Source organism: Neodiprion fabricii, chromosome 2 (assembly GCF_021155785.1).
Source record: "Neodiprion fabricii isolate iyNeoFabr1 chromosome 2, iyNeoFabr1.1, whole genome shotgun sequence".
NCBI lineage: Eukaryota > Metazoa > Arthropoda > Insecta > Hymenoptera > Diprionidae > Neodiprion > Neodiprion fabricii.
The window spans coordinates 2,926,664-2,941,709 of NC_060240.1; the positions used below are offsets into that span (position 1 = coordinate 2,926,664).

At 41.4% G+C, this 15,046-nt stretch overlaps 1 protein-coding gene across 2 annotated transcripts in view; it reads left to right on the forward strand.

The window, feature by feature from the left end:
* Window positions 1-15,046, forward strand: part of LOC124175109 (discoidin domain-containing receptor 2-like) — a 59,037-nt gene that overhangs the window by 29,329 nt on the left and 14,662 nt on the right. For both annotated transcript variants that reach the window (XM_046555009.1, XM_046555010.1), the window contains exon 2: window positions 9,582-9,730. In XM_046555009.1, coding sequence (XP_046410965.1) covers window positions 9,601-9,730 — 130 coding nt within the window. In that variant the 5' untranslated portion in view covers window positions 9,582-9,600. The remainder of the gene's footprint in view (window positions 1-9,581; window positions 9,731-15,046) is intronic.

The following is a 15,046-nucleotide window of genomic DNA, read 5'->3' on the forward strand; positions in this document are numbered from 1 at the left end:
TCCCACTATGTTCCTACAAAAGCTTTGATTCTGACAGTTTGATCCATTCTTTTTCCTTAACTAATTCCTTCGAATCGTATCAGTTTCTCTGTTCGTCAATGATATAATTGTAAAATCAGCTCACCTTAATTCCGCTCGAGATATCAGCGACGTTCGAAATACATGTTCGTAGAATCGGCGGTGGGATTGATTGATAATCAACCGATGCTGGATCGATTGAAGGGGGAGAAATCTCAGTGGCATGACGTGGTGAAACCTTTCATCGTGACGAGCTTTCGTTCCATTGGGGTTCTGGATCCGAATGGACGGTCAGAAATGTAAATACCAGTTGGCCAATCAGTCCGATTGGTCCCGTTCACTCGGGTGAATTTTACTCGCAACGAACAATGCCTGCGCCGATGTTTCTCCGACAGTAAAGACAAGCCGTGACGAGCATCGTTCTCCCAAACATCGTCCTCTATTCGACTATTCTTCAGCCTCGATTCCAAGCCCCGATTGAATTCTCGCAGTTTCGTTCCGTCTGTCGAATTGATTTCGATAAAAGGGCTAATCACCGCTTTGAAAACGACGCGCCCTTGCATCGTCGTTCGAACAACCTAAAGGGGCCGTTAAGGGTCGATGGACGTCCGGTGGAAGAAGAAGCTTGGAAGGCTTATCCGCGTCTCGAGGAGTCGAGCCAACTTATCCGAGATACCGAGAGAGCAAAGTTTCCGGTTAAATAGCCCCTTTGACCGTTGGTGGTCTTCGGTCATTCAAAGATGGCGATCTCTCTTCGACGATAAGCTCTGCTACTGGTAGGTACTTTTATTTGCACTCTCCTCTGCGGGGACGGTCTTTCAGAATATACTCGACGCCGAGACGCGGCTGCCGCGCGTTATCTCGCCGCCGAATGAATGGCCCCGAAAACCCTTTCCAAACCCTCACCCAAAGTCCGTCCGCGACTTAATGGTCGATTGAATTTTCCACGCTGTCTGATACCCCTCGTATCCGCGTCGCCGGCTGGTTTGTCTGGCGACCGACTTCCGGACGTTCAATGGTATTTGATGATAACGATGATTGGAACCTACACTCGGACCAGAACCAGAACCACGTACTCTTTGAACAAAGATGCGATCGGACAGAGGTTAGCAAGTCCGACTCCGAAGCTGTGAAATATGAGAATAATCGTTCACCCGACCTTGGTAGTAACGAGTTGTTTACAGTTTAACATTCTTTTGTCCGGACTTCTTTGATTCCATTCAACTTAAACCACCCACCCTCTTAACTAGCTTCAGTAACACTTTGGAAACCTTTATCTTGACTGGATTTCATCTAGTCCTATTACTTGACTGCACATCCGATGTATCTTCAATTCCAATCCGAAGAATTGTAGCGAAGAAATTTTCCAAAGACCAAAGAAATCCGTCGTCGGTTAGGAGTCTAGGTACAAGCGAGGTGTTGATGAAAATCTTGGGTCCTGATCGTTGCTATAAATCGCACACACATGCAGAGCTTACGAACACCTCGTAATGGGAGTATGAATAACCAGTCTGGGCACTCGATAGGTATGTTACGAAAATTTGTCAGAGGATTAAAAATTCCTGAGGTGTCTGCACATGCTCTTGACAAGCATGATCTTCGAAGCGCGTGCGGACTGGAGTGACGACCCAAGCAGCTGGCCTTAACCTACAGTCCTCGTCTTCTTTTCCCTCATCTCAGACTCCTGAGAGTGCGATCCAAAGACGAGATGCATTTCGTTTTAACGAGGAGTCAAGCACGCCCGGGGCTGGTAGCGTTGCGGTAGCTTTTTTGGATTCTTCAAATCGTCCGAGTTCCGAAGTTCGAGGAACCCGAACCGACGAAGAACCGCAATTGCAGCAGGGATGGATGGAGGGGGGAGGGAGGGAAATGAATGTCGAGCGATATTTCACCCGGTAAACCGATCTCCAAGAGGGATAGGGGTTCCACTTTGGTCCTCCTTCCTTCTCATCCTTATTCTCCTTTGAATCCTGAGAGGCGACGATGACTCGCGTGCCTGGTTTTCGTTAAAACCCTGCTGAACAGCCTCTGGCCGAGTGTTTTCTTAGGCACTCGGAGCCCTTGAAATATTCCCAAATATTTACCCTCGAAAAGGACTGTAACTGTGCAGCCATGCGGACGTAGGGACGTTTTAAAAAGGGTATTTTTCGGCGACATGCGATTACCGGCTGCCGGTGAAGTCGAGGTTTTTCCCTCAAAAATTTTCTGCCAATGACGTTCGGAGCCAACCCGAAAGCTTTTCCTTGTTCACCGCCGCGCTTTCGCAGCCCTCTCTTTTCCGTGCCGCGGTAGGAACTTTCCTCCTTAGAAAGCTATTTTCACACCGAACTTTCTACGCTCCTTAAGAAAATTCTACCACCGTCGTCGTATTGACACCCTGCATTAAACATGGATAAACGATTTATGGAGCCGTCAATTGATCCCGGTAAAAATACGCAACGCCCCAGATTTCTCCCCCTTTTCCGAACAACCAGGTATAAACTTTTCCCCCTCCCAATTCCTTACATCGACGAATCCACTTTGCGCACCACTTCAACGACTGTCTCATCCTCCTCCCTTATCCAATCCCAATCGTTTCCACGTCGTTCTTACATTCCCTTGGCTTGTTTGCATTTGAAGAAGAATTCTTTCCTGCCTTCGTACACTCGACTCTGGTTTTTCAATACTTTCTTCCACCGCGGAGCGGACTTTGGAACCCATACGCAAGTAGTTACCCATTATCAATGGATTCAGGGTCCGGTGGATCTGCTGATGGGACGATAATCGGCCGATAACTTTTCTCCGTGTGTAATAGGCTGTGGGTATAGGAAGAACCGAGGAGAGCTATATTCTCGACGATGCGATCGCTCATCCTCACGCAGCTGTGCAAATACCTGATTATACCCTCAAACGAGCATGGATATGTGTGCGTATGGGTTATACCTGCATGCCCGAGGGCCTCGGTTTTCAGACGCAATCTCACACGCCCGTATAATTCCATCGCTTCATCGATACCCTCGTTCCAACCTGTACGCGGCGCGTTCTTTTCCTTCCTTTTTACCCATTTGTTTATTTTTATTTTTATTTTTTTATTTTTTAATACTTCTCAAAGCTAATAAACCTCTCGTTTCATTTTTACCTCATGCATATTGTGCATATATGTATACATATATATATATATACATATACATATATATTCACGTACATTTATACCTGTGTATAGTAATTACAGAGGCGTGGGCTCAACCCACTTAAATATCTTTTACACCCATCGTCCGACGATGCAAATTCCTCGATCCGATGATACGGCGAGTGAAGATAATTGGCAACCGGTGTCAGAAGTGTTTGTTGTAAGGTTGGAAAATTTATTACGAAAAAAAAAAAAAAAAGAAAAAACTTTCCCACTCTCTTCTGTTACCCATCTACGTTTACACTGTTATTCATCTCTTATCGTGGAATGAACGTGATTCCGATTAAATCCGAAGAGACATTTATTTTTCTCTAAATCTTCTCGAATTCTTATCTTACTTACAACTAAAATAATTAACCAAGAAAGTTGAGATCTGGATGGCGAGACGTGCCGGAATTTCAAGTTAAACAAACATCTCTCGTTTCCTCGACGTGATGCCGGAATCTGCAGGGTGTAATCTAATTATTATTATTATTAGTGTGTTCTTTTTTTTCTTTCTCTTGATTTCTACATTTCATTTACGACGAGCTTATCACGTGCCGATATTACGCTTGTAATACCGATACGTCGTTGACCCATTTTTTTTGCTATCCCTCTATTTTGACAATTTCCTTTTCATCCCATACACAGAGAGAAATTTTTATTTCCGGTTACCGCTCAGTCCTTAACTATTTTCATCTTTTACCGCAATCGAAAAATACAGTTCCAGGTAGAAAATGAAAATTAGTTTTCTAGCCGTTACCGGAAAGTCTAGTATCCGTTACTGTTCTTTCTCATTACGATCGCTGTTGCTATATTTTCTTGCAACTGTTGCGAAAATTTAACGCTTCTGTAAGAATAAATTCTCGTTAAAGCCTTGTTTAACTAAAAAAGTAGAGTAAACCTCAGAAACTGATTCAGCGTTGCAATAACCAAAAAAGGATCGACGATAGCGCAAAATGTTTACGCGTACCTCGTTTTTCGTAATTCCAACAATATTCATACAGTTTTTTTCAACGATACCTGTTTTACTCAATTTTTCTAATTACCGTAACAAATGAAATTTTTCTCAGTCTACGTAATATCGGATATAGAACAAGCCGCAACTCGGCGATGGATTCTCCAAGCCTTCTGGTTACCAGTAAAAGCCGGCACGTGCAGCACAGTGTGTACCATATATTAAAAATCTTGACGGATGTGGACCCTCGTCGAATTTCATCGCCTTCAGTTTTTATTCATTTTTTTTTTTTTTTTTTTGTTTCTATCTCTCTCTCTCTATCTCTCTCTCGAAAAGAGAGAGGAGGACACCCGGGTCCGGTTTCCGTCGAGTGGCAACGCGCCGTTTTCTCTCGAGTCGATCACTCGAGCCCTTTTCGGAGTAGGTATGAAAAGGACAATATTTCCGAACGGTCGTTTATTGGAATCCGGACAATTCTTTCCTTCCTTTCTTTTTTTTTTTTCTTTTTTTTCTTTTTTCCACCTACTCTAATTCCCTTCTCTCTTCTCTTCAACGTTTCCGCTTTCTTTTAACCGCCGTTTCTTGGCCCCGACTCGAGCTTTTTTTTCACCGCGTATTATACGCACTCGTGTGTATAGGTATACGTATACACACACGACTTCCTCGCTTCCCTATCTTCCTTCCAAATCCGGAGTCACGTTCCCTCCCTCCCTGCCACCCTTCATCCCCTTTCTCTCCCCCCCCCCCCCCCCCCCTCTTCCCTCGTCCTCCTCTCGTACTCTAGGCGGCTAGATTGAACCCGAGATCATAAAAGCAGCCCTGTCTCAACCCGCTGCTGCTGCTCCGCTAACGTTCCACCATCCACATCCTCCGCGAATCGTTGAGTCCCGTTAATTGGGCGAGATTTGATCTTCTAGGAGATTGCTGCTGCTGCTGCTGCTGCTGCAGCTTCTACTCCTCCTCACCCTTCGACATTCAACCTTCAACCTTCGCCCCCCGTGTCACCGTCGAGGGACGCACGCGAAGAGAGAGAAAAGCTTCGCAGTCGTTTTGTTTCCTTTCCTTTTTTTTTTGCGTTTTTTATTTCTTTTTTTTTTTATTCACTCACGAATAAATGAATTTCCCCAATGCGTCCTGCATTATATGCTGCACGGATCGAGTAAATTCCCTGTCATTGACGGATGTTTTAGTCCGTAATAATCTGCTTATCTTCGCCCTCTGTGACTATAAACCGACGATCGTTTTTCGGTCCGTTACGAATTTCGGTTTTCGAAGGGGTTATACGCCGTTGGGAGGACGAAGAAAGCGACTTTTCAAGGATTTTTCACGAAGAGATATTTCAATTTATTGATATAAAAATATATACACATACTCAAGTAACATTGAACTTCGTTCTGTTGTTTTTTTCATTTGTAAAGATGGTGGATTTTTATACAGCTGTTGTAGTCGATCTCTGGGAACAGTTCTAAAAAAAAAGGCGTCTTGCGGTGAGCAAGACATCTCTGGACTGGATCATCCGAAATGAAAAAACAAAAAATATTTAGTTGATACTGGGTATTATCCGGTCCTTGATCGAAGTAACAAGCAAAATATTAATTTTTAACAAAACGACCGGTTGTCAAACAAAAAAATGTCAATCTTCCGTAAAAATTTTCGCCCTAATTTGTTTATCAAAATAGAAAATATTTATCGGCGAGAAAAAACCTTCGGTCAAGGACTGAAAGATATATTCATAAAGCTCGAGTAAAAATTTGAGACTGATCGGTTCAGAACTTTCCGATAAATCCTGCTCATCGACTTTGAAAACATATTTTCGAAAAAAACGCGTTCAAAGTTTCAAAAGCACTTTAATATTTGTCGTATCGACGTGAAATTTTGCTGTGCACATACTCGAATATATACACATTACGAAAATGAAATGAAAATGAATAGATTTTTGAAAAATCCTTACTCCGTATCACCCCTTCAAGCCAGACACGTGGCCATGTGAAAGTTTCGATCGCTTCTGGTTTCGGCCACGCGTGCAGCAAAGAATGGCGAAGACTAGGGTGCAAGTCAATGCCGGCCCCTCTCTTTCTCTCCTTCTCTCTTTCTCCCCTTCTCTCTCTAGACGGGGTGAGCTGCATAATTCATGGCCTCGTCTCCTCGCCGCCCCGCATTGCATGCATTGTACGTCACCGCATATACGTGGGGATGAAGTTGAGCCGCTCGGAATATAACCCGTCGTCTGCATCGCCGAGTTCGAATCGCCTTCCTTGTTTCCTTCCTTACGCCGATGCGTTTCTTTATGCAATTTTCCCCCCGATGCAGTGTTTGTATTATAGTTACTTGTTGTTTGGCGAGCGAAGATATTGTGTAAAATTATATGACACTCTATACAGGTTTGAGAAATATTTTACAGAGTCAAGTTTTTTTTTCTTTTTTTTAGGTATTTTAAAAAAGTCACGTGTTTCCAAAGATTGCGAAAGGTAAATATTATACGTCGATAAGAAAAATCCCCGATGAATCGATATACCGAAATTATGATTAAAAATTTTCTCCTTCCCTGAAACAGACGTAACGATGTAAAAAAGTGACGAAAAAATATGAATAAGATTGATCAATTTATAGGATATATTTGTGAAATAAAAGAATTTTAGATTTTATTACTAATATTTGTAGTTCGACTAACTGTTATTTTAATAAAATAATTCTTCTCGTTAGGAATATTTGCTGATATATTATAAAATTACTTGAGAGATCATTGCTCGCTTTTCAGCCACTTGACGAATTAAAATTAGTTGATTCATTTTAAAGTGTAAATTATTGTAATTCTTTCAATAAGAATTGGTATAAATCTATGATTAACTCTGCGCAAATTTCTGAGCACTGTCCAAACATTAATCCTGGCCGTTTATTTACGAAATTGCATCAATTTTTTTTTTCTATTCTACGGATTGTTCGAGAGTGAATTACGTAATTTTATGTAACAATTATACGTAGTTGTGTATTTAATGAAAAATAATCAAAAAGAATGAAAAATAATAAAGAATAATGACTAGATGAGAAGACAAAAATAGATAAACGTAAATAGACCGAAAGAGAGTATGTGCAGAATAAAGACAGAATAATAAATAAGATGAAGAAATTACGAGTTGAAAGAATAAACAAATAAATAATTAACGAGGTTGAAACATGAGCAAAAATATAGGAGAATAGATAAAAGTGACATAAAATTAGTCAGAACAGAAAAATTTATATATCAATTGGTCAGATGTAAAAAAATAAAAACATACAAACGGTATTAGCGAACGACAGAACAGAGCGAATGACATAAAATAAGTACATACCGCAAAAGTATTTGAGCATCACACTCGGAAGACATTAGAAAAATAAAATAGAAATGTAGATGAGTGAATGAGTGACAGAAAAGTAATGAAATAAATAACTAAAGAAAACAAATAATTAAATGAATAAACAAACTGGCCGGGGCGAATATTTTATCTCGTGCAATAGTAAAAAGACAGAGAGAGAGAGAGAGAGAGAGAAAGCCATAGCTACCCTCTTATAAAGCTCGGGGTGTTTTCACCACCCACGAGAATACCGAGCGTACATTGTAGGCGCAATATAATCGCGTGGTTATATTTTCCGCTAGAGGCATACGTGCACTTATACACACGGAGCTTGCACCTAACCAGAAGAGAGGAGAGAACTCGGCACCCTGTGCAGTTTCACACGAAGCCTTGCGTGATCGTCGCGTCTGGCCGAGCGAGTCGGGGTGCAGCGGCGGCGCAGGGGTGAAAAAAGATATCGCATGTTTCGACGCTGTTCCATGCAAGCTTTGCGCTTCGCGGAGGTCGAAGGTGCGCGTTGAGCCACTGGCAAAGCCACTCTGGGTACGTTGCAATCTACACGCAGGCTGCGCGGCTTTAATCCGGCTTCGCCGATCGACGGGAGGAATTATGTCGATGTGAAATTTTTAGAATTTGCGAATTAGGGATGGAGGGAGGAGGGGTTTGCTCTGTTTGTAGATTTTTTTGGGCGGGGTTGATGTTCCGAATTTGAAAAGCTCCGGGAGCGACTAATTCTGAATCGAATGGTGGCGAAAGTTGAAGTTAAGAAATTGGAGTTTGGAGAAATGATAAAGTGCGAATGGTCGTTACGAAAATTCAAGTTATGATTGAGCAAAGTTTCGATAGAGGGAAATTCCGAATGTTGAAATATACTCACACGGCGTAGTTTACTCGACGAGTGGGTGTGCAAAAATTAGAAAAACCAAAAATCGGAATGACCAGGATTCCGAACGTAAAATTATCGAAAATCAAAAACAGAGAAAGGTCAAAGTGTGGAAACTCAACAAGCCAGAAATTCACGGAACTGAAAATCGTCGATCATTCGAAATTTCGATGTTTCAGATTTTTAAATTTCCTCATTTTCGTACTTTCGGAACTTTGAGCGTCGGCTTTCGGACCATTCGAAACTTTGATGTATCGTCAAGGTTTGATTTCTTTACATTAACTTTCGCGACTAAGAGAATTCAGAATCAGACGCTTTCGTAACTTTTGAAATTCGGATTTTCAAATCCGCTCCAATTTTTCAAAGCTCACCTTGTTTCAGGACTCAACGAAGGAACTCAAAATTCAGACTCAATATGCGACCATCCTTTCGCCGTTTGAACTTGGTAATACCAGAAAAAAAAAACTGCAAAATAATGAAACCTAAAATTCCAGGGACAATTTTCACCCTGCATAGGCTGTGAGATAAGGATCGCAGGATGAGTCAAAGAAGCTCGAGCCGGGGTTAATTAGCCAAAGAGTATAGCCGAGCCGCTTTTTGCCCCGCCGCAAGCTTCTCTTTGGATTCTCCTTATTCCTACCGCGTTTTAATTCCCTTTGGCTTGTGTATTTTGCTCGTTTATTTTTTTCATGTTTCTTCGTTTTTTTTTTTTTTTTTTGTTTTTTTTTCTTTATATTTACATACAACAGCGATCGCGACTCGGTAGTTTCGGTTCAGCTTCCGAGCTGTTTCTCTAACGTCGCCGTCAGGCAGCTACTACGATCCTAATCTCGATAATGACGCGTAATGGCTCCCAGGCCTGAATGTAACTCTTTGTCCGACGGACGGTCCGCACCCTGATTTAACATGGCCACTGGGGCGGGTGCGCGCTATTTCACTTGCAAACGTCGGCGGGGAGAGAAAATGAGAGAGGAAGAGAGGAAGAGAGGAAGAGAGAAAGAGAGAAAGAGAGAGGAGCACCGAACACAAGGGAACCATTAACCGAAATAAGCCGCCTCCCCCTGCACTATGGGTAATAAGGCTCCTCTCCTCTCCTCTCCTCTCCTCTCCTCTCCTCTCCTCTCCTCTCTTCTACTCTCTTCTCTTCTCATCTTCTCCCCGCAATCTTTTTCTCCGATTTCCTCCTCCCATTTTAAAATTCCTCGATCTAACCGAACGCTTCTTCGCGCTCGTATTTTCCAGCACCCGACATGGATCGTCGATGACTGTTGTGGCCCTTCAGCTATTCTTCGGAATCAGCCGTCTCTTCGTCATGGGCGAGTCGAGACCCAAGATGATTTTCCTCGTCGTCGTTATCCTCTGTTTCTGCGGAACAGGTGCCATCGACATATGTAAGTACATGCTTGAATCGTTGTCCAAAATTTATTAACGATGTTATTTGAACACTAAACGAAGTGTTACCGAAGTTAGTAACGTAGGAAAAAATCATCATCGCACAATTTTTTAACGACGACTTTCAACGAGTTGAATTTTCTTTATCATAATTTACTCAATTTCGTACCTTACTAACTTCATTCTCATAAGACCAGTACACGGTAAATACCGGGACAATCTCTTGAAACTTGAAAATCAACCGCGCATGCGCGAGTTTTATCGGCTCTTCGCGCAGGCTGGCCATCCCGAGTTTTCAGCTGTCAAACTGTTTCTGCCGGCGATGTGGTTGATACGAATTTTCGAGGTTAGAATCTCGAATAATTGAGGCGGTGACTCGGAACGGTTTGGAAAGCATTTGTTATTTGGTCGAAAAGTTGATTCTTCGAAGACCGGTCGGAATTCAACGCTTACGCTCTTTGAAAATTCAAACGTACACATTTTGCGTAGGTTGGCCCGCCTGCATCGCGGACAAGAATATCGCTGCGGGAAGATTTGGCCGACCAATGAGATTGAATTATTCGGCGCACGCGCGGTAGATTTTCAAGTTTCAAGATATTGTCACGGTATAACACGACTCAAAGAAGACCGAGATTTTGTTTTTTTTTTCTCGCAATCGAATGGATTTGGTTGAACGCAAAGTCATCGGTGTTACTGAAAACTGTTAATTCGCGTCGTCTCCACCTTTTCAATCCAATCAATAAACATCGCACCCACATTCTAATAATACCACGCATTTATCAAACCCTACTTCTCGACTTCCGGTTACTCTTAAGCGGAAAATCGATGTTTAAAACCAGTCGCACTTTATTCCTTACATAATAAACAACCAAGATTAAACGAGCCTCGAGTCGTTGCATCGTTTAAAAAATCTCATTCTAAAAACACGGTTGGAGTTCAAGTTTCTCTCTCAAACATCCGCAGGAAGTATATTAATAAATTTTTATTAAATTCCCGCAACCTTTTCGTAAATACTTACGCATCGGACAATTATTCGCTTATTTCGATACCGGATATCGATAATACGCAGACGTCGTCTTAACGAGACAACAAACAAGAACAATGAATGATAAAAAAAGAAAATTAAAAATAAAAATAAAAAAAAAAAAAAAAAACAAGGATAAAGACTGACGAAATTTGAATATCAACTGTGTATAAATAGTATCTCTAGCTGTAATAATAAAGCAAGTCGAGCCCCCCGTTGCGCGCGGTGAATTTGCGGTCGTGTAAGGGTTTTGCACTCGGCATAAATCGGGATGTTAATGCTCGCCGCGGTGCATAAACATATCTGACGCGTGTGGATACGGGCGTCGGGACGCCGCCGGAACGAGTCGCGTTATCGCCGAATTTTCTCCCTCCGGGATCGCCGTACTCGACGTCAACCCTATTTTGCAATCACCCCTGCGGCTCCGTTAGTTCCACCGAAAGGCTGGAGTTATCGCTGTAAGGTATGGATACAAAATGCGAGATATCGTTTCACGGTCGACGGATCGAAATACCTGTTTCAGTCGTATTTCAATAAAATTTATCGTAATTTTTCACGTTACATTTTGTGTATTTATTGAATTGTATTTATCGATGTTCCAACAAACTTTGTGAATTTTTCGACCAGGAAATATTGTAGAGAAACGAAAAAACGAGTCTAGATATGATGTATCGAGAAGCAAAGAAACAAGAAATTAGATTCGTACTTTTTTTTCTGTTCAGCTCGTAAAACAAAAACTATCGAAGTAATCATGATTAATTCTAGTTCACTTGATTGTTATGGATGTAATAAAAATGCTGTTAAAATTTTAACAGGATCGGTTCAGTGCCTTTTGAGATATCGTGGCTACACTTTTTTCTACACAAGTTCCTATCGAGCAGTGTGTTTTAGGTTATTTTCACATATTTTTCCTCCAAGAAACTAACAAAGTTTGTTTACATGTCGATAAATATAATGTAAAAGTCGTGAGAAATTTTATAAATTTTATTTCGACGGCTTGTCTTAAAAGAAAAATACTCGTGAAAAACTTTTAAACAATAGCTTTCGCACTAGATGACACCGTTAATCGATTAATCGTAAACTTCGATTTAGCTTTTCTTCGATTAACCGTTTCTCGATTAATTGAACGAGATTCAAGTTCCTGATGACGTAAAAATCGAAACGAGAATCGATGTTTTTACCGTTTTTTAACGACAACGAAGAAATCAAGATTCCGAAATATTTGCATAAATTGCGTTATTATCATTTACTCTGTATGTGTATTAAAATAATCCCAATAAGTTGCGGGAATAATTATTAATTTATCAGTAAAATTCCGTCGTTGAATCAACGTTACGAGCCATTCAACCTCTCAGTATAGAAACTTCAAGAACTTGGATGTCAAAATTTGTAAAAAAAAAGACAAAAAACTGTACAATTTCAATTCAATCTTTTAAACTTTTTTTATTTATTTTTTTTTTTTTATCGTTCATTCAATCGTTTCATTTTTACTGTGACCGATGAGGAATGAAGAAACCTTTTCAACCCTCCCTGACGCATTTCTAGCCTCGGAAATGAAAAGAAACCGTTTCTTCTGCAATTTCGACAAATCGATTTATACGCAGCATGAAATTTGATTGTTTCTCCAAAGATTCCGAGACCTCGTTCCATTTCTTCTCTTTTTTTTTTTATTTCAATTCCTATATCCCAAGATCCAGAGTGAATCAGGTATATATTTTAAGCTCATCTCTTATTCATACAGCGTTACAAACCGGCCAATGTACGTTACAAAAAGAAAACGTTACAGAGGGTTTTGAAACACCTGCGGGGATCATCGAGCGCCACTTTCAATCAATTTTCATTCAATCAAAAACGCGTTTATCCCGGGCACACCGCCAACTGCAGCATTGCCACAGCCATTTTCACTCCCCCGCAGCATCGAACGTTTCAATTTTATACGTTTTTATTTCGGTTTATATTTCCGCGCGAAAGTTGTTTGTTTTTTTCTTTCTTTCTTTCTCTCAGTTTCCCCGCATTCGCCAGTTTAGTTTTCTCGAAAAAAAAATAATTCTTTTTTTTTTACTCTCATTTCCTCCATTTTCATCCCGTTTTTTCTCTCTCTCTCTCTCTCTCTCTCTGATCAATGTTACAATACCACGTTCTGCGGGAAGCGTCGAAACCGTTGAAATTGAATTTAAATTGCCTATTTGCAAACGATGTGTTTTATACTAATACACCTGTGTATAGGTATAGTTATACAGATATACGTATGGATAACATCTACGCCTAGATATATTGCATAACAGGTGCGTGAAAAAAAATTTACCCCCTTTACATTTTTTATATCACTGAGAGAAACTTTTAGTACCGGTTACCGCTCAGTTCTCAACTATTTTCCTTTTTTTACCATAAACGAAAAATATAGTTCTAGGTAGAAAATGAAAACTAGTTTTCTAGCCGTTACCGGAAAGTCTGGTATCCGTTGCTGTTCTTTCTCATTACGATCACTGTTGCTATATTTTCTTGCAACTGTTGCGAAAACTTAACGCTTGTGTAAGAATAAATTCTCGTTAAAGCCTTGTTTAACTAAAAAAGTAGAGTAAACCGATGAAACTGATTCAGCGTTGCGATAACCAGAAAAGGATCGACGATAGCGCAAAATGTTTACGCGTACCTCGTTTTTCGTAATTCCAACAATATTCAAACACTTTTTTTAACGATACCCGTTTCACTCAATTTTTCTAGTTACCGTGACAAATGAAATTTTTCTCAGTGTAACTCGACGTGAATCGTCGAGGTGATAATTTTTAAACCGAAGCTTCGGGCGCGGAAGGGTTGCTCGCCCTCGTTCTCGTTCTCGTTCTCGTTCCGGCGTCGGCGTCGTCGGCACCCTAACCCCGCGATATTCCTACTTGCACGCAACTTGAGACGAGAGGTGATTGCGCCGTGAGCTTATAGAGCTTTCGGGGCTGCGGCGGGGTGCGTAAAAGTAGTACTTCCGTTACGCCTGCAGCCTACCCGGCGCCGCGACGCCACCGACGCCACCGATGCGGCGTGCACACCTGCACCCCTCTTGCCCCCGACACCTAAGACGCTCTCGGCTTTTCGCCTGTTTATTTTTCTTTAAAGACCTGGAAACGGCTTTGTACCTAGCAGCTCGGGGACTCGGAGAGACAGGGGAAATTAAGAAAGTCGTAAGGATGAGGATAAGGGCGATGTGAGGGAGGGGGGGGGGCGAGGGAAAGGGGAAGAGGAATCGCTAGCGACGCCTAATTACCAGATTCACTACCGGCAGTTAAAGAACCTGAAACAGACGAAGCGGAAGAAAGAAAGAAAAAGAAGAAGGTGAAGAAGTTTATTGTACTTCGGGACACGGCGGCAGTGTTCTCTCTAAAAACAGATACCCGGAGAGAGATCACAATTTGCCTACTGCGGGGCAACAACGAGTCTCCCTGCACTGAATTGTTGACGAGTTAGCTGAAAGCGACCGCCCTTGTCTTACTTCTGTCTCTCTCTCCAATGACTCAATCTCGAGAAAACAAAAAATCAGAAAATCGAGAACGCTTATACAACTAACAAGATAGATTGGGTTAGGTTAGGTTAGGTAAACCCTAGAACGGTATATCGGGGTAAGTTTGTAGCCCCTACGGTAATTTTAAATCTTCCGCCAAAGCAGAGATCGTTAGGAATTGAGCTTAGGTCAGGTCGAATTTTGACACACTTCTCCGAATTTTTCAAAAACTCAAACGGTAACATCGTTTTCTTTATCATATATAGAAACGAAGAAAATACAAGGGAAGAAAATTTTTTTTTCCCCATTCATAACAATGATAATCGTTATCGATCGCGAATGGGTTAACTAGGGGGTGGCATAATCGAGAAAAGGGTCAAGGCAGGGATGGGGGTGGAGGTTAGGTTAGGTTAGGTTCGCGATGTCGATCGCCGCACGGAAAAAAAGAAACTAGTTCACGTCGGAAGAAATGATAAATCTCTCTCGTCAATTTCAGTTGGTAATGAGATTCTTTTTATTTTATTTATTTATCTATTTTTTTTTTTTTCAATTTTGAAAAGGAAAGGAGATGAATAGGTCAAGAAGAAAGGATACAATGTAATAATTTGAAAAGAATATATTAGACAACCTGCATCGGGGAAACATTGGGTCAATTAGGGGTGGGATATTCGAGGAAAGGGTGAAGGGATGGATGGTGGTGGTTGGGGGTTAGTGGCAGCGCGTAGGATAAGTAAGTCGTGATTTATGGTTTAATATCCCGGCGTAATAAGGTGCCTCTGCATAATATGTTTTTCGCTAAGG